This window comes from Hemicordylus capensis, chromosome 12, assembly GCF_027244095.1.
Source record: "Hemicordylus capensis ecotype Gifberg chromosome 12, rHemCap1.1.pri, whole genome shotgun sequence".
NCBI classification, from domain to species: Eukaryota; Metazoa; Chordata; class Lepidosauria; order Squamata; family Cordylidae; genus Hemicordylus; species Hemicordylus capensis.
In genome coordinates, this window is record NC_069668.1 from 11,666,381 (window position 1) to 11,684,534 (window position 18,154).

General features: G+C 54.5%; 2 protein-coding genes across 2 annotated transcripts; one reads left to right on the top strand and one right to left on the bottom strand.

The window, feature by feature from the left end:
• Nucleotides 1–479: 479 nt before the first annotated feature.
• On the bottom strand, nucleotides 480–3,802 carry ABHD15 (abhydrolase domain containing 15). Its single transcript, XM_053275315.1, has 2 exons — nucleotides 2,916–3,802; nucleotides 480–1,277 (listed from the first exon to the last, which is right to left on the bottom strand). The coding sequence occupies exons 1-2, from the start codon at nucleotides 3,746–3,748 to the stop codon at nucleotides 833–835; spliced, it is 1,278 nt and encodes a 425-aa protein (XP_053131290.1). The 5' UTR covers nucleotides 3,749–3,802; the 3' UTR covers nucleotides 480–832.
• A 2,188-nt stretch (nucleotides 3,803–5,990) lies between these two features.
• TP53I13 (tumor protein p53 inducible protein 13) lies at nucleotides 5,991–15,869 on the top strand. The gene is made up of 9 exons (XM_053274585.1): nucleotides 5,991–6,192; nucleotides 7,846–7,917; nucleotides 9,897–9,989; nucleotides 10,738–10,796; nucleotides 11,132–11,201; nucleotides 12,795–12,923; nucleotides 13,062–13,226; nucleotides 13,502–14,042; nucleotides 15,410–15,869. The coding sequence occupies exons 1-9, from the start codon at nucleotides 6,103–6,105 to the stop codon at nucleotides 15,517–15,519; spliced, it is 1,329 nt and encodes a 442-aa protein (XP_053130560.1). The 5' UTR covers nucleotides 5,991–6,102; the 3' UTR covers nucleotides 15,520–15,869.
• Nucleotides 15,870–18,154: the final 2,285 nt, after the last annotated feature.

Consider the following 18,154-nt stretch of genomic DNA (forward strand, 5'->3'; position numbering starts at 1 on the left):
ATGAAACTCGAAGCAGCTTACATGGGAGTTCCTAAGTGGTCACCCAGCCAGGCACTGGCAAGACCTAGACCTGCTTAGCTTCAACAAGGTGTCTGTGGCTGGGGATGATGGGAGCTGTAGTCCAACAACACCTGGGGACCAGTGTTCCCCGTAAGAGGGGTTCTCAGATGGGTTGACTACAACTCCGATCATGCCCAGCTGCAGTGGTCTTTGGCTGGGGATGGTGGGAGTTGTAGTCAACATGTGGGCATCCTCCTTACAGGGCACATCACTGGGGATCCAAGGTTGGGACACCTTGCTGATCTTGTCCTTCCTTGCTTGCAAGAGACAGCAGATGTGGTTCCCTCCCAGCTTCTCTCAGCACCCCTCAGCTGAGAGCCCAGTCACCCAGGGAGCATCATGGCTGGGTGGGGATTTGAACTCAGCTCTCCCAGTCTTGCTTCAGGCTCTTCAGCACGCTTGTCTAATGGGACACTGGGCAGGTTAGTAAAACTTTATTTCGGTCGTAGACCAGAAATACAACAATATTAAAATAATAATGATGATAATAAGATGATGATATAAAATCAGACTACATTTATACGCATTTGGCATATCATATAACAATATTTGGCCACGATATGAGTAACATCCGAATTAGGATTAGGGAGCAAATAGTTTAAATAAAAACTGGGCAGGTGTATTCCAGCTGCCAGGGGGGGGGATTCCTTCTCAACCCCACTTCCTCCTGTGGCTCCTGACGACGACACCGACACCCTCACCGTGTGTAGGACCTTTGCCAGCTGAAGGTCTTGGGGGAGAGCAGCAAGGCCTCTCTGCACGGGAGGGCCCCTCAGCGCCGGCGATGCTGCACGCGGGAGCTTCTCCGGCACAGCCTCTCCTCGGAGCGGAAGAACTTGGCCAAGGTACGTAGGTACTCCAGGGCCACTGCGTTGCCCCAGGAGCTGGAGGGGGGGGAGGACCCCTTCCTCAGGAAGCCACAGTGCCCGCCTTGCGGGGTCAGCAGCAGGAAGAAGTACGGGCTGCTCCGGAAGAGCTCCCAGGGGAGGGTGTCTCTGGGTGGGCCCCGGATGGGGTCGTCGGCACTGCACAGGCACAGCACCGGCACGGCCACCTTGTCCGCGTCCCTCAGTGGGTCGTTGTGTTCCCAGTAGGCCTCCCAGGTGGTGGCCGGGCCCCTCTCCTGGGGGCAGAAGAGGGCCTCTTCAAACTCCTGCAGGGAGCCGCATCTCAGCACCCGCTCCATGTCCACGGCCTCCCGCAGGGCCTTGCGGTACCTAGAAATAACAATCATTCATTCATTCATTCATTCATTCAATTTCTCTACCGCCCTTCCAAAGATGGCTCAGGGTGGTTTGCACAGAGGAATAATAAATAAATAAGAGGGATCCCTGTCCCCAAAGGGCTCACAAGAAACATAAGAAAAGAACCATAAGGCAGACACCAGCAAGAGCCACGGGAGGGCTGCTGTGCTGGGGGTGGAGAGGGCCTGCTACTCTCCCCCTGCTCAAGAAAGAGAATCGCCAAGTTAAAAGGTGCCTCTTTGCCCAGTGAGCAGGGGACAGATGTTTTGCTGGGTTGGACCAAAGGGGATTTTTCTTGCGGGGGAGGAAGGCCAGGTGCAGGGAGTGTCTGGCCCCGAGAGCCAAAGCAGCAGATGTACAAGCCAGCCCACCCAAAGCTGCTCTCCAGAGCTGGAGGCCTGCTTGACTGCAACTGGCAACCCCTGCTGTGGAGGTGAGCCAGCCCCTTCTGAGTGGGGACTGGGTAGGAGCAGGCGGAAAGCTTCCCCACTGGGGTCCTGCTTGTGGTGCCAGGGCTGGAGGGAAATGCTTCTCCCTTGCCATGGCAACCTCCGGGGCATCTCTGCACCTGGGGATGCATGCCTCCCTGGGGTCTCCCTGGCAACGGCCTTGGCTGTTCTGCAGGCAGCCCTTCCACTGGTTGCCTTGGGACCCCTCTCCCTGCATGCCGAGACACTGATAACGGATGTTTGGCCTTCGCTGTAGAACCAGAGCGGGGGGGGGATGTCCTCCCTCTCCTTCGGGGCAGGCCCCTACGGGTTCAGAACCCATGGGGGCTGCTTCCACTTGACTCTGAGCTTTGCCGACTGGGTTGCCCAACCAGAGACTCTAGCTGCTGCTGTTGGACTAGAGTGGAGAGCCTCAAAGGGGGTGATGGGAGTTTTAGTCCACCGGGGGTGGGCAGGCAGGGGAAGTCGACAGCAGACCCGCCTCGCAAGGCAGAGACATGCTCCGTACATCTCCCCCACCCCCCACCCCCCACCCCCGTGGTTGAGCCAGTCTCGAGTGCCTTACTTTGTTGCTGGCGCCCCACCCCACTGAATTGTGCAAAGCAAGCAACTAGGTCAACTTGCCCATTGGGCTTGAGGCAGATGTGGGCCTACCTTGTCGCCCTTCTAGAAGCAAAAACCTCACCGGTTGGCTCTGTGCAGCCAAAGTGCTAGGGACTCAAGGCAGGTGGGGTGCCAAGGAGGCAGGGGCCAGGAAGGGGTGAGATGACCGTTGGCTTCCAGAAGTGCTCAGTGGAACAGCATCTGCTTAGAAGTCCCAGGTTCAATCCCTGCCTGAAACCTTGGAGAGCCACTGCCAGTCAGTGTAAACAATCCTGAACTAGATGGAGCAAGGGTCTGACTCAGCAGGCAGCTTCCTCTGTTCCTAGGCTCCCTAGCTGAGCAGCAGAGCCCCTGCTTTGCCTAGAGGAGGACCTAGGGTCAGGCCCTGGCAGCATCTCCAGGTAGGGCTAGGAGAGACTTCTGCCAGGAACCTGAGTTAGACGGAACAGCTTGGTAGAAGGCCGCTTCAGCGGGCTGCTGCCTAGAGCAGACTCCAGCCAGCCAGCGCCCCCCCCCCCCGCCCCCCGGGCCCCCTCTCAGAGGCTTGGGCAACACCCACCTGCTGATGTCTCTCTTCTGCAGCAAGAGCAGGCTCTGTTCGTACAGCCAGGGGATGCCGCCTTCAAGCCAGTCCCGGCACTTGAGCACAGGCGAGATGCAGGCCGCCCCTCGGAGGGAGCTGGAGGAGCCGCATTCGCCTAGGTAGGAGAGCAGCAGGCCCGACCCGGAGCCTTCGCTGACAGCAAAGAGCAGGGTGGCCGGGTGGCGGGAGCGGATGTAGGCCACGGCCTCTTTCAGGTCCGCCGGCTGGCCAAAGGGCTGCAGCCGCAGGTTGGTGAGAGGGCAGCCGTTGTGCCCTCGCCGGTTGAAGATGACCGGCCAGTGGCCCTGCTGCAGGGCCATCTGGCACAGCTGGTGGACCGCCCGGGTGAGGCGGCCGGTGGCGTTGGGCACCACCAGGAGCACCGTGGCGGCCTTCCCCGGGCTGGTGGCTCTTCTGCTGCCCGGCTCCCACGGCCCCACCACCCAGTCCAAGGCCACGAGGCCGCCGTCTGCCAGTTCGAGGTGGTCTCTGGCAAACTCCAGCGCCTGGGCTGGTGGCCACAGGAGCTGGGCGGCAGTCTGGAGGTTCGGCCAGCTCTTCCACGCCCAGCACCGGGCCTCCAGGTCCGGGCACCTGCGGAAGCTCTTGAGCAAGGCCTGCGCAAGAGCCGAGGGCTTGCAGATCAGTTGGCAGTCTCCAACGGCAAAGTCGGCCCGGCCGTGACACCCCCCCTGCTCCTCTTCTTCTTCTTCCATGGGCCCCTGTTTGTGCTGCCCGGATGCCGCCCGTCTCCAAAGCCAGCAGGCCAGGAGGCCAAAGAGGGCCAAGGCCCCGATCCAGAAGGCCATGTCTGCCCACTGGCAGGGGAGCCCTTCCTCAGGAGGAGTGGAGAGCCGAGTGTCTTCCCCGGGATCTCCCCCCGCCCGCCGCACCCCACACCACCACCTGCACTGCCGGGTAGCTTGGTTACGGAGCCTATTTATTTGTCTGTGGGTTGCTCTTGGTGTGGGGGAGTGGACTGCAAGTGTTTAACCCTTCGGCTTCCCCCAAGGCTCCTCTTGCCCTGTCCTGTGTGTGCGGCGTCTTCTCCCTGCTGCCTTCAGCCGGAGGCTCTCGCCGGTGCAGGGGAAACCGGGGTGAAGCAATCCCCGCCAGCCCTGCTCTGGTGTTTTGCTTGGCTCTGCTCCTGGCTGGAGGAGGGGCTGGTGCCATTGCCGGAGAGGTATTCCACGGGGGAGCAGAACTCCCCTCATCCCTGACCATGATGGGAGCTGTAGTCCAAAGAGAGCGGGAGGGCTGCGGTGGAGAGTCAGGTGAACTCTGGCCAAAAAGTGAGCAAAGTCACCAGAGGGGCTCCGGAGTGCCCCCTCGGTCTCTGCCTGAGTCCCTGCTGGCAGCTGGCTTCCTGATCGGAAGATGGACATTGGAAGCTGCCTTCGGTGGGGTCTGGCCACGGCTAATTCGCAATTGACATTTTGTTTATTCTAAACAAAAGGGAATACACAATCATTGCAACAAAGATTTATAGACAATTCAGTAGGGATGTGTGTTTCGTTTTGGATACAAAACGTTTTGTGAACAAAACAGGCCATTTCGCCTGTTTTGTAGCCAAAACAAAACACCCAATGCGCAAAACAGAACATTTTGCAGCCAAAACAAAACATCCCTGTTTCGGATACAAAACGTTTTGTTTCAGCTGTTTTGGAACTCCATTTTGCAATTGCAAAAAGTCTTTCTCCTTCAGTCTCTATTTTGAGTTTTGACATCTGTGTGGATTTCCAGCCCTTCCAGCCTGCAGATTGGCCAGCGGAAGCATGAGCTGATCTGCTGGCAATTGCCTCCTTATTCCTTTTAAGCAAATTTCAGGGTAAATTTTACCCTCATTAGGCTAGTGTGCATTTACGCTCATTGACCAGTGTGCATTTCATTGTTGTTGTTTTACACTGTTGTGTGTAGATCAATTGCATTTGGGGCAGGGGGGGAGGTGGATGTGCATGACCTTTGGAAATCTGCCTGATTTTCCCCCAAAGCTCTGCTGTTGTTGATGTGTGATGTTGATGTTATTTGGGGTGGATTGGGGGCAGAAAGGGGGATTTAGGGGCAGAAGAGTGGTTCAGGTGGTAGTGCCCCAGTGGGTGCCTGCTGCCACCCGGATTCCAAAGGAATTGGGAAAAGGGCTGATTTTTAAAGAATTTCTGAAGATGAAATGTCTTTGGGGCAGATTCGGGGCAGAAAGGAGGTCTGAGGGGCAAAACAGCGGGTTGGGTGGCAGTGCCCCAAGGGGTGCCTGCCACAACCCAGATTCCAAAGGAATAGGGCAAAGGGCTGATTTCTTAGGAATTGTTTAAGTTTTCGCTTCTTTAAGGTCCCCCCCCCAGGGAATAATGGAGGTTTCAGCAGACCCATAACTCCACCTGGGGGGCACTGGGGTGGCCAGGAGTGAGTCGTGGTGTAGTGCACATAGGGTGCCAACTGCCCCCATGGGTTGCTAACCCATGGGGTGCTGGGTTCTGTTGTTTCTGAGGTCTTCTGAGTGTAGATTCTCTGGCAGCATATGAGATTTTCAATGACAAACCATGAATCCACTCTTACATGCTACCAGAGATTCAGTGCCTGGAGGAGTGGTGGGCCGCCTCCAGATCATTGCTGGGGCAAATACGAGGCCCTCCCCTAGCGCCTGCCGGAGTGGGGCTGGTTCGCTTTTTTAAAATCAAGGCGGAGAGTCGCCGCTGTGCGGGGCCCTGATCCGCCGCCTCCTCCTCCATGTGAAGTTTCCGTGGGGTGTGAGTCTGTCTGGATCGCGACTGCTCCGGCTCCCTCCCTGGCTGGGTCCTCAAGGCACCCCCCTCTCCAGGCCCTCTGTGCATGCTCAGGGACGCTCCACGAGCAGCCCACAGTAAAGGAGCGTCGCCTTTCGGGCGGGGTGCGGGACGGACGTCGGCCGGGCGGGCGGGCAGGGCTGCTGGGGGAAGAGCCGCCCCTCGAGCGGTGGGGAGGGATCTCTCCTCCCCGGCCGGGCCCGGCGCGCTCCGCCCACGGCTAAGCCAGCCTGCCTGCCTGCCTGTCGGGGTGGGGGGGGGGCAGTCCGTCGTCCCTGGGTGGGGCGCTGCGCCCAGGGCGCACGGGAGGCGGTGCTGCTGGCTGGCTGGCTGGCTGGCTGCCTGCCTGGGCCGAGCCCCGCTTGGAGCCGGAGCTGGGCCGGATGGGGGGCGAGCTGCCGCCGCCCCTGCCTCCCCGGGCCCCGATCTTGCTCATTTTGCTCAGCTTGGCCGCGGGGAGCGGCGGGGAGAAGGTAACAGGCGAAGGGTTGCCGCCGCCTCTCCTCTCCTCGCCCAGCAGCCCCAGAGGAGAGGGGCTCAGCAGGGCAAGACTCCCGGCACTGTCGCAGGGCTGAGCCTCCGCGGCCTCCCTGGGGAGTCGGCGGGGTGGCCAGGGGATGGTGCGTGCTGCTGTGCACATGCTCCGAGGCTTGGGCAGAGCGCTCGCCTCGGACTCGCAGCCTGCGGGCCTGTGTCTGGCTAGAGCCGAAGAGTGGCCCAGCCCAGCCCAGCCCAGCCCTCCCAGGGGGGCATCGAAGGCGAGCCTTTAGCTGGCCTCGGCAGCAGCTGGTGCCAAGCCCCAGAGGATGAGCCCCCAGGCGAGGTATGCCAGCGCTACCTAGCGGGCTGGGAGGAGGTTGGGCCAGGCCCCACACATGGGGTGGCTCTCTGCCGCCTGATCTCTGGGGCTTCTCCAAGGCGCTCAGCTCGTCCTCCTTGGATGCTGGCTTTCCAGGCACCCATGTAACTCTCTGCTACTGGGCACAGGAGATGACCCACCCAAGTAGGGTCAGGACTTGCCTGATCCCACCAGGCAGCACCCCAGCAATGCTCTCTTCTGTTGGAGGAAGGAGCACCTCAAACCCTGCTTTGCAGCATCTGGGATTACTTGCTAGCCCCCCCCCTTCCCTGACTGGTGTGTCTGTGGTTCCTCTTGCCTCTGCTCCTTTCCTCTGTAAGCTTTGCCCCCGCCCCACCCCACCCCACCCTCATTGACAACATTGGGATTGTAGCTAGGGGAGGGTGGGGGGCTGTGTTTGCCCCCCTCTCTTCCCGATGGCCCCCAAAGAGTGTAAGAGATAATGAAGAAAATGGGAGGGAACTTGGGGGCCCGGATTCTTTGAACCCATTCGCTCAATTATAGCTCCTTCTCCTGGATTGTAGCTTCCTTGGGGCAAGGGCCTGCCTTTTTTCTATTTGAACACTTTTGGCCTGATAATTTAAAAAATAGTGCTGTACCACAGTGAAAGCTTTTTGAAAATCTTCTTGATTTCCGGGGCGGGGGAGCTAAATATGCCTATCCCACGAAGACCCATGGACTATAAATGTCGGATTGTGCCCCACAATATGGCAAAGTGTCTTCAGCCAAGCCAGGGGAAATGGTGGTCACCCCAGTCTTTGTGGGGGAATGGTCTTAGCCAGCATGGCGTTAGTGGTTAGAGTGCCGGATTAGAACTGGGAAGACCCGAGTTCAAATCCCCATTCACCCATGAAGCTCACTAGGTGACTCTGGGCCAGTCATGTATCTCTCAGCCTAACCTACCTCACAGGGTTGTTGTGAGGCAAAACGTAAACATGTACGCCGCTCTGGGTTCCTTGGAGGAAGAGCGGGATATCAATGTAAGAAAATAAATATAAAATCCCCAGCCTTTGGCCATTGTGGCTGGGGATGATGGGAGTTGTAGTCCAGCCGTATCCAAGGACCAACATTTGAGAAATCTTGTGCTAAAAACTTTCCATATGGAGAAAAAACGGGGACTGATGTACAGCATGACTGACTTTGATGGGACTTGTGCAGCCAAGCTGGTGGGGGTCAAGGGAGAGACGTCCTTTGCCCTGGGGCCTTTCTGCAACTATATCGGAAGTGGGGAGAGTAGCTTGTTCACCGTTTGTTTTTATCCTTGCAGTTCAACTTGCAGGATCTACTCTCAGAAGAGCAGCACTGCTGTCTTGGAGATCCCTGGCCGTTCCCCCAGCAGGTAGGATTTTGGGCCCTGAGCCCACACTGAGCTTGTTGGCATAATTCCTCTTCTTTTGCAGAATTCTGGCTTTGCCAGCCATGGGAAGGAGGAAGGGCACTTCAGCCACCTCTTTTATTTCAGCACACTCACTGAGCGTCCGTTTATACTATCGGACTTTGCTGCCTTAAGGGCTAGAAACTTGTGGTTGCGTTAAATGAAAACTGAGGTTCTCCAGAAATGGGGACTCTGCCTCCTGCACTTCTGCAGAATGATGGCCATGTGTCCACCTTCGGCCACAGAAGTGGAGGTTCTAAGTTGGCACCTGCATTCACAGGGATTTTACTTTGCATGCAGGTCCAAAGCCTTTGCGGTCCCTTAGTGGATAAATCCAGGTGGTTAAAAAAAAAAATGGCTGGTGTATGTGTATGAGAGAGAGAGAGAGAGAGAAAACACCCACTGGAATAAATGTACAGATTTCTCCAGTAATTTTGGCATGATGAACCATTAGATCGGGGGTCCCCAGATGTTGCTGGATTATAATGCCCGAAGGCTATCATATGGGAAGATAAGAACAGCCCTGCTGGATCAGGCCCAAGGAGGCCTATCTAGTCCGGCATCCTGTTTCCCACAGTAGCCCACCTGATGCTTCTGGGAAGCCCACAGAAGGCCACAAGAGCTGAGGCCATGCCCTCTCTCCTGCTCTTGCTCCCCTGCAACTGGTATTTTTGGGGTGTTCTAGTCCAACATCTGGGCACCCAAGGTTGGAACTCCTGCATTAATTAGAGGTTAGGGTTTTTTAGGAACAATACTCGGCCATGCATTAATTGGAATGGAAGAGAATGTCTCGGAGAATTCTTCTGCCCATTCTATGACATGCACTGGAGAATCTTCTTTTCCAGGCCTAGCAGCTGCTTCTCCTGAGTCTGACCCTCTGGTTCCGTTTTGTCTACTCTGCCCGGGAGCAGTTCTCCCGGGTTCCAGATGGGTTTTCCTCTGCCCTACCTGGAGATGCTGCCAGGGATTGAACCTGGGACCTCGTACATGCCAAGCCAATGCTCTGCCTCTGAGCTATGGGCCCCACTGCCTTTAGTCTTTGCCTGATGTGTTCAGCAGTCAAGGCCTCCAGGTTCCTCCTCCTCCCTCCCTCTTTCCAACCCACAAAACCCCCAGCTGAAGATCGGATTTCTGTGCTGCGGCTCCTTTAACTTGCAAGGAGAAAGCGGGCGTCTCCGCTTCTCCCTAATGGTTCCCCTGAAAGCTACAGACTCCTCCCTGACTGGTGCTCTGACCAGTGAGAAAATGCCCAGGTGGCAGTCCCGGACTTTACAACATCAACCTGGGCTGGCCCAGTGAATGCCTTGGTGGCGGCAGAGGCTTGGGCCCTTGCAGCTCCCTCCTTGGGCTGTCAGAGCACACGTGTTAGAGTGGAAGCAAGCATGACTTGTCCCCTTTGCTAGGCAGGGCACACCCTGGTTTGCATTTGGATGGGAGACTACCTGTGTGAGCAGTGGAAGAGATTTGCCTTGGGAAAGAGCATCTAGGTCCCAAGTCCCCTCCCTGGCAGCATCTCAGGGCTGAGAGAGACCCCTGCCTGTATTGCTGACATTCTAGAGGTTAGGGTATTAAATTCCGCTGGATCCCAGCTTATGCGGGGATCTTTGGGAATGAGCTAGTGGCATTGGATCATGTGACTGTGGCTTGTGAGGTGCCTTTTAACAGGAATGAGAGTTTTTCTTTCCGTCGGTCTGTTCCATGGGGCCCTCTGTTTTATCACTGCGGGAATTATTTAAGGACTCTGATCTATGGACTACGGCTGAAATGTGTCTGTGGAGCTTGTGGGGCCTTTGTGGTCCTAGGATGCCATTCTCTCCTGAAGAGGAGGAGCGGTGGAGGAGTGAGTGGGCTCGGACCGCCTCTCCCAGGAAAGTGTTGGAGTTATGTACTCCTAATCCTGAATGTTCCCCCAGCGCCTTAATTCCGTCTCTTATTATCCGCAGCAGCAAGCTGTGCCGGTGACTCTCCCGGGCTCCTTAGGTGGATCCCCTTCCACCTTGAAGCCAGAGTTGGAGGTTGGCAGCAGCAGCATTTGGGTGAGTGTGTGTGTGGGGGGGGAGCTGCGGGAGGGCATGGGCCCCTCTTCAGCCCAGCAGTGAAACTTCTCTGCTGGGAAGGTGCAGATGGATTGAGCCAGACGCAGGCAGGAGGGGCACCCTTGCTCTCTCCCCCCTGCGAAGTGGAAGACAACTCCACTAGGGACCTCTGTGTGGAGTGCCCAAGGCGGAGCAGGTGCTCTTCTGGGCCAAAGAAACCAAGACACACACATGATCGTTCTTGGCTGAGTGTCTGGACCTGGCCTGATCAACTTTGCCCCCCCAGCTGTTTTTGGACTACAACTCCCATAACCCCTAGCCACAGTGGCCAGGAATGATGGGAATTGTAGGCCAATATCTGCAAGAGGGCTGAAGTTGAGCAGGCCTGGTCTGGAGAGTGGACCTTCAGCCAAGCGTGTGCCTTTCTTCAGCCCAGCAGAGTGCTTTCTCTGCCTTGGGCACTCAACACCGAGGCCCCTATTGGAACCATCTTCCATTTAGTGGGTGGGGGGAGAGAGCAATGGCTCCTCTAGACCACTACAACTCCCAGAATCCCCAGCTGCAATGGCCTTAGGCTGGGGATTATGGGAGGTGTAGTCAACAACATCTGGGAATCCCTGTTAGGAGGAACACTGCTCTAGACTACAGTCGTTCCCCTTCTGCCTGCGTCTTGTCCAGAGCCCCCATCTGCCCTTTCCCAACAGAGAAGTTCTCGGCACTAACCTTTTTCTCTCCACTCGACTGCTAGGAGAGCAAAATCATTTGCATGGACACCAAGATTGTCTACAACTGGAGTGTTTCTACCAGGTATGTAGACGCTGCCGCCTTCCCCCTGAAGCACCTGTAGCCATGGGCAGAAAAGACCCACAGGCAGCTGAGACCTCTTCTGTGTTTCACGGAGTCTGCTGAAGCCTCCACGGGGCTATGGAAATGTCTGAGTTACACAGCACGCTTTCTCACAACTGCTGCGTTCTGCCAAATCTGGGCACATTGTCGTCTTAACCTGGATTTGTAGAATAGACAGCTTTCCATCACCTGTCCTTTGGGGACCAAGCTGACAGTTGCCTCCAGCTGCACATTTTGGGAGGGAAGAAGCACAGGGGAAGGCTTTCATGGGATGTTTCTGTGTTGCTTTCCCCCAGTGGGCCCCACAGAGCCCTGTGTGCAGACAACGAGGACTGTTCTTCCCGGCTCTGGCCCCACAAGTTGAAGGTAAGCGGAAAGGAGTAGGGAGCTTGCGTTTTTCAGCACATACATATATGCATACATATATACCATATGTGATCACATTCTTTCAATCCTTTATCATATAAGGGGCTTCTGTGCCCCTAATTAAGAATTCATATGTGAGCTCTGGACCAAATCTGTTTCTAAGCTGACAATTTGCAAACTTGATTTGCTGGCTCTTGGTAGAGAACAGGGAGGGTAACTTGGCTATAGGTCCATTAGAATGAATTTAGATGGGCTATATGTAATTTGGCTTGTCTTCTAACGAGAAAAGCCACAAGAACATGGAAGGGGCTTTTTCTGCTGAACGTTGGCTATTAGATAATCGTCAAATGTTAGTGAGGTCATATAATCCAAATATGCAATCTATGCAATTCATAATTGGTGCACCCAAGGCAATATTGATCAGTACCTAATCATTATAATGATTACATATTAAAATGATGTCTTTCCCATCGAAATGGGTGCTATCTTGTAATTAGACATGACCTATCAAAACCTAACAGGTACTCCCAGACTTCCTCTTGGGAAGTAAGGACACTCCTCTGTGATAAGGGATTATAACAGTTTGGATCATGGATTAAGATTTAGATCCCCCCCCCTTTTTTTTGTCCCATTATGATTTTCTAACTTGTGTCCTCCTTTTTTGAATCTTGTCCGTAGCTTTATGGGCTTTATGCCCTGGCTATGGACAAGATTCAAAAAAGGATGACACAAGTATTGTCTACCCACCCCATTTAGAGTGGGGAAGGGGGTTGTTATTCACCTTGGCTCTCCAAGTGCATAGGATTGATAGTAGCTCAACCCATAAATCCTGTGCTCCGGTTCCCTTTCCTGGGACCAACTGAGATCCACAAGCAGGTGAATGAACTTTTGAGTTGCACAGAAGGTTTTAGCAAGTTTGCTATTGAATATAAACATTTAAAGGGGGAATGAAATGAATTCTAGGTCAGGGCACATTGTTAGCACAGTCTGCTTGCTTTTAGAGTTTCAAAGTAAGAGCCTCTCTCTCTTTTTTAAATTCCCTCCAGTGTGATCCTAGCACGTCACTGGAGACCTTTTACACAAGGGCAGTACTGGGTTAAGGCACAAGCCACGTAGGCTGCAGCTTAGGGCGTCACATTATGAGGGGCCTCTCAAGGACTGCGGTTCAAGTTCCATAGAAGAGATGCTCCCTTAAAGGTATCTCTAACACAGATAGGCTTATTGCAAGATCACCATTTTTGTTAGATCATTGGTTTCCCACTGCAGCTTTGCCAAGTAAAGACAAAGCCTTACACTTTCTATTTTCAGTGTCCTTTTTGTCAGAATACCTATCTTTTTTTGGTAATGCTGCTCTCTCCCAGGAACCCCAGGCCAAACCGCTCTCTCACCGGCTCTCAAATGGCCCAGGTCCATGCCAGGGAGATGTGCGGGTCTACCTTTTAGGGCTGTTGTGAGACTTACTGTGGATGTATATGAAGCACTCCAACCTGAGAAATGCCTTTAGTTAGTGTGCAGCTTTCAAGCAACGTTTTTTCCAAGGCAGTGGACTGTTAAAACTGGGCAGAAAGAAAGTCTGCTTCTTTCCTTCCACAGCGTGGAGATGTTGCTTTCCTCTACCACCCCTGCACTCACCCTGTCCTCCGTCGCCAGCTGGCCCTGCTCGCCCGAGCCTGCCTGCCCCACCACGTCCTAGCCCCGCACAGTGGCCTCACACGGGAACAGGTGAGTGTGTGGGGCCCAGGCTGGTCCTCCTTTCCCCTCTTTCCCGGGCAGACGGTGGGCCATTCGCACTCAGGTTGGGGAAGGCCAGGCCGCGCCGCTGGTGTGTCCAGGCTTCTGACCCCCTTTTTGGTTTCCTAGCCCCTGGCGCTGGTGGGCTGGGGGGCTGCTCTGCACATGGCGAAGGTGGAGCTGGCCCCGGCGGTGGCGTGGCTCAAGAGAGACGCCTGCAGGAGGCACTTGCGGCATCCGTGGAGGGGCTGGTTTGTGCCAGCCAGAGAAGTGTGCCCAGTGGACAGAGTACAGGTGAAGCCGTGGTTGGTACCAGGGGGCTGGTCTGGGCTGTGAGCTGAGCTCCCGTGGGTGCAAGCAAAAAGTCCCAGGTCAGTCCCTGCTGGCAGTTCTAGGTAGGGGAGTGTGGGGAAGACCCCTCTTTGAAAGAGAGCTTGAAGAGTTGCTGCTGCCAGTCAGTGTAGACAATGCGGAACTAGGTGGACCTGAGGTCTGACTCGGGAGGCAGCAGCTGCCTCTGAGTCTTGGTCCTTGCACCCAAGGCCCTCCGTCTGCTTCCTCCCCTGCAGGTTTTGCAAAGGCTCTTCCAGTGCTGGGAAGACCGAATTCTCGGGAAGCAGAAGGCGCCAGAGAGGCAGAGGCAAGCCCTTGGGGTCCCACCCCAGCGCCCTCGTCGCCATGCATCCAGGAGCAGGAGGAATGCAGCCCAAGGCAGCATCGCACCCCCGCTGCCGGCCAAGGCCCAAACCGAGGACAGTCTGCACCCGGCAGAGCCCAGCGGAGGGCTCCTGCTTCCCCGGGACATCAGTGGGCCTTCACGCCCAGCCCTTCCCAGTTGGGAAGCTGCAGCCCCCAAACCGGAATGCAAGTGCCCAGACACAAGCAACGCACAAGAGCCGCAGCAGAAGGAAGTGACAGGGCAGCAGGCGGGGGCTCGCCGTGGACCCACCCAACGCACCGAAGAAGCTGCGTGGGCTGCCAGCGCCCTGACCTTCCTGCTGGTGGTGCTGACGCTGGCTGTCCTCTACACGCGTCTCCACCAGAATTGTCGCCGCAGCCGGAGTCTCTACTGGACAGCGAGTGGCGAGGAAGGGCAGGAGACTGTGGCTGGTAAGTACATGGCTGGGCAAAGGCCTGTCCCCGTGGAACTCACTGCTACAGGATCTGGTGACTGGCACGCAATTAAAAGCAGGAAGGCTAAGTGCCAGGCCCACCCATTCTGGCCACTGGTACCCTCTCAGGGCATTGTGATTTTGGGGAGCCTCGTTCTCCAAGAAATGGAAAAGAGGGGAGAACGCAGAAGCAGCTGCAAGTGTGCCCCAGGGCCATCTCCCCCCTTTCTCTCTACTCCCAAACTATCGGGGCCAAATGGCAGCTGTGTCTGCACAGAGGAAAGGGTAGGGCAAGAACGAGCAACTCCTTGCACTGTCTGCAGGTGGAGATCTTGGGGGAGACCTTCCTGCCAATTGTTACGTCCATTCCTCTGACAGCAAGGATGAAATTTCATAGTTCCTGTGTTTTGCAAATGTTTGACAAGCTTTTCCAACCCCAAGGCAAATGTGGCTGTGGCAGGCCCGATGGTTAGCACAAGGACACAGGCTGAAGGCCTTGCCATGCCTCTGCCTCTTTTCCATCATCGGGGTGCCTGGCCAGTAGGGACAGGAGGGGCTGTGCCTCCCTCCCCCAACGCACACACACACACACACACACACACACACACACACACACACACACACACACAGAGGGTTTAGCAGGAGATTTGGACTGACTAGGAGCCAGAAAACTCTCTCCAGGAGGCAGGTCTCTCCAGCGCCGCCTCCTACTGGCTGGAACCACGGCTAATCCAGCTACTTCTGCTCCCTTGTGGACAGCTCCTGGCATTGCCCAGTCCCGGAAGTAAAAATTGTGTTGAAGCTGTAGCCCCTGAAGCCACAAGGAACTGTATTGTTTCACCCATCCTTTCTGCCACCTGGCCCCTCTCTTTCTCGCCACGCTCCCTTTCCCTCCTCTCTGTCTCTCGCCAAGCCTCTCCATCCGTCCCCGACCACAAGCAAACTCCAGCCCCTCTCCCTCTCCCTCCTCCTCACTTCCTGCTCAGCCAGTCCAACATGAGTTTACTTCCCAGAGTGGCGTGATTTTCCTTCCAGTGTGCATCGCGTTATGGTGACTTGCATTTGCCATCTTGTTGCCCAATTTGGAGAGATCTTTTTGGAGCTCCTCACTATCTGTTTTGGATTTCACTGCCCTAAATAAGTTTGTGGGGTTTTTTTAATCACCTGCAAATTTGACCTCCTTGCTGCCCATTTCTAGATCACCAAGCCTTACTATTATTCACCGATTGATTGATTGATTGATTGATTGATTGATTGAGCAAATTATTGGTTTGGGTTCTCTGGCGGCCTTGGGCTGTTCTCGATGTGCACCTTCCTGGATCTGCTGTCTGACGCCAAATAATTGAGCGACTTCTCTGTTTGCAGCGATCCTCAAACGCCGTCTCCTGCCGGCCCAGGGCAGGCGCAAGAAAAGATCACAGCGGCAGCAGCAAAGGCCGCTTCTCCCCACTGTGTCCAGGGACAGCTCAGAGTAAGCCCTGCATATTTGGAGAAGCATCTGGTATGTGATCCCCGGTTGGACTGGGCTTGACCCACGGATGGAGGCAAGAGAGGCCATCAGTCTGGAAGCTAAAGCACTGCTCTTAGTCCTAGGAGGAGCTGGCTCCTTGCTTTGATTATTTGGTTTCGCTCCCAGTGCCGGGGAGGATCCCTTGCAGTGGGTTGTGATGCCCACTTGCTCCATGAGACGGGCTCTTGTGAGCTTTAGCCTCTCAGCGTAACCTACTTCACAGGATTGTTGTGAGGAGAAACTCAAGTACGTAGTATGCCACTCTGGGCTCCTTGGAGGAAGAGCGAGATATAAATGGAAAAATAAATACATAAAAATAAAGTATGCTTACTGTGTTGATTGGCCAAGGCAGAGAAAGCACTCTGCTGGGATGACGAAAGACACATGCTTGGCCAAGGGTCCACTCCAGATGCTCAGCCGAGAGAGAGAGAGGGTGGGGGGGTGGGGTGGGGTGGGGGGTTTCTTCAGCCCAGCAGGGCATCTTCTGTGTACCACACACACAAAAGAGTGTATCCTAGACCATCTTGTATAGATTTACACAGAGAATGTCCTCAGCCAGACACACTTTTCTATGTTAAGAGTGTCTTGCATACTTTTGCTGAGACACAGTGACTGTCTTCCTTTCAGGATGTTTGATTGTTTTGCATACAAGATACATCGTAGCACATGTGTAGGTTTCTGACGATCTTCTCTGTACGGCACTCAAAGGTTCTGAAAAGAAGACACTCATTGTCTCAGCAAAGTGTGCAGGACACTCTTGCACAGATCAGATGGTCTGGCTGAGGAGACTCCTGGAGTGTTCCATGCCACTCAGGAAAGTTCAACAGGTCGAAGCTTCAGTAGTTTGCAATGGGGCGAAGAAGGTTCAATGGGGCAAAGGTTCAATGGGGCGAAGGTTGAACATTTGTACCTTTGACCCATCCACCCCTTCTACCTTTGACCAGAGGCGTAACTAGGGAAAACGGCGCCTGGGGCAAGCACTGAAATTGCACACACACACCCGCTGCCCCCCCAGCATACATCTGACTGACACACATGTTTCAGAAAACTTTTATTTTAAGCAACCCTGTGAAGTTGGCCTGTATCCCAAACATCAGAATTATGATGCAATGATGATGCTCCCGGTCTGATTCAGTATAAGGCAGCTTGCTATGTTTGCTCGCCAGTGCCACACTGCATGGTGCGCTGTGTGGTCTACTGGCCCTCAGGACAGCCTTTTGGGGGAATACAAGGAGCTGCAGCAGGAAAGCCCTAGTGCAGACACAAGCCTTTGGATCCTAGCCCATGTTATGACCTGGCATGTTATAGGTACCAATATAAAAAGTAAATTCAAGCTTTATTCTGAAGCCTTTGCAGAGCAGGCCCAGGAAGGGGAAGAAGGAAGGAGGGGGTGGGAGTGGTGGTGGGGAGGAGTGGTGGCTGGGCCCGGCATGGGCCGGCTGTGGTCAGGAAGTGGAGACTGGGGCAGAAGGTGGGGGCGAAGAGGTAACTGCCGGCCCCAGAGAGCACACAGATGCTCTGTGTGGGGTCGGCTAGTATAGAAGATTGCTTTGGGAAAGCTTACTTTTTCATTTTTAGCTGTCAGTCTGTTCTTCAGATGGAAAATGTTGGATTAGTAAAGTTGTTTGGCCATCATATGGTCACTGTTGCTTACTAAGCAGTTTAAAACTATTTTTTTAACAGAATACACTAGTTGGTGGGTGGGTGTGTATGTGAAAGCTACTCACCATTAAAGGTCATCATGGCTAATAATGCAATCCCCCAAACACTACCCTGTTTATTCACTCAAATTGTACTGATCAACCATTCTGGCCCATTGACCAGTGTTCTTCATTGTGTAGCCCATGCAGACCATACTGGCTGCCCCGACTTGCCTCTCCACCCTCCCCCCCTACCGATGGGGCATGTTCCCTCTCTGCACCTTCTGCAGCACCTTCTGTGAGTGGCAGCAGCCCACAAGAACAATGGTGGTGGGGAAGACAGGAAAGTGCCTGGTGAGCACCTTCAGCGCACCCCTCCCCTCTCACTGCTGGGTTGCACACTGCTGGAAGGGCCACTGGGCCAAGCACAGGCCTGCAGCAGATAGCGGGGGGCATGTGCCAGTGGACCCCACTACAAAGTGAGCGAAGATCACTGCCATAGAGAATATGTGAGCGCACCATAAATGAGGATATAGATACATTTAATCCACACTCTGGACTTCTTCCATGCTGTATAATATTGTGGCTGTTATTGACCACAAAATTATCCTTTAATTTCCGAACGTAATTGGACTTTGTGGCAAAAATATTTTGTTTCTCTTCAGCCACTTCTGCAATAAAATAAAGCAGTGATACACTGGACTTCATTTATCTGCATGTAAGTCAGTTGACTGGAATGCAAAGTAGTTACACTTACTTTCAATTAAATGAGCTTTGAGTATACTGCAAATCAATTGGCCTTCCAATCCTAAGTACACCAAAGGCATAGCAGCACGAGGGTTTGAATGCATTGAAAGAGGTTATCAAAACCCAAGCAATCACAGCAACTATGCTTATCTCAGTTCTTCTCTCAACTAGAGCACGTGATCTCTGCTGACTGGGCAAAGACAGAACTTTTAA

Excerpts from the sequence above, each read along its gene's own strand:
- ABHD15 (XM_053275315.1), bottom strand. The coding sequence starts at position 3,748 with ATGGCCTTCTGGATCGGGGCCTTGGCCCTCTTTGGCCTCCTGGCCTGC. Across the intron at positions 1,278-2,915 it reads CAGAAGAGAGACATCAGCAG|GTACCGCAAGGCCCTGCGGG; the intron begins GTGGGTGTTGCC and ends TGTTATTTCTAG.
- TP53I13 (XM_053274585.1), top strand. The coding sequence starts at position 6,103 with ATGGGGGGCGAGCTGCCGCCGCCCCTGCCTCCCCGGGCCCCGATCTTG. Across the intron at positions 6,193-7,845 it reads CGGGGAGCGGCGGGGAGAAG|TTCAACTTGCAGGATCTACT; the intron begins GTAACAGGCGAA and ends TTATCCTTGCAG. Across the intron at positions 9,990-10,737 it reads TTGGCAGCAGCAGCATTTGG|GAGAGCAAAATCATTTGCAT; the intron begins GTGAGTGTGTGT and ends CTCGACTGCTAG.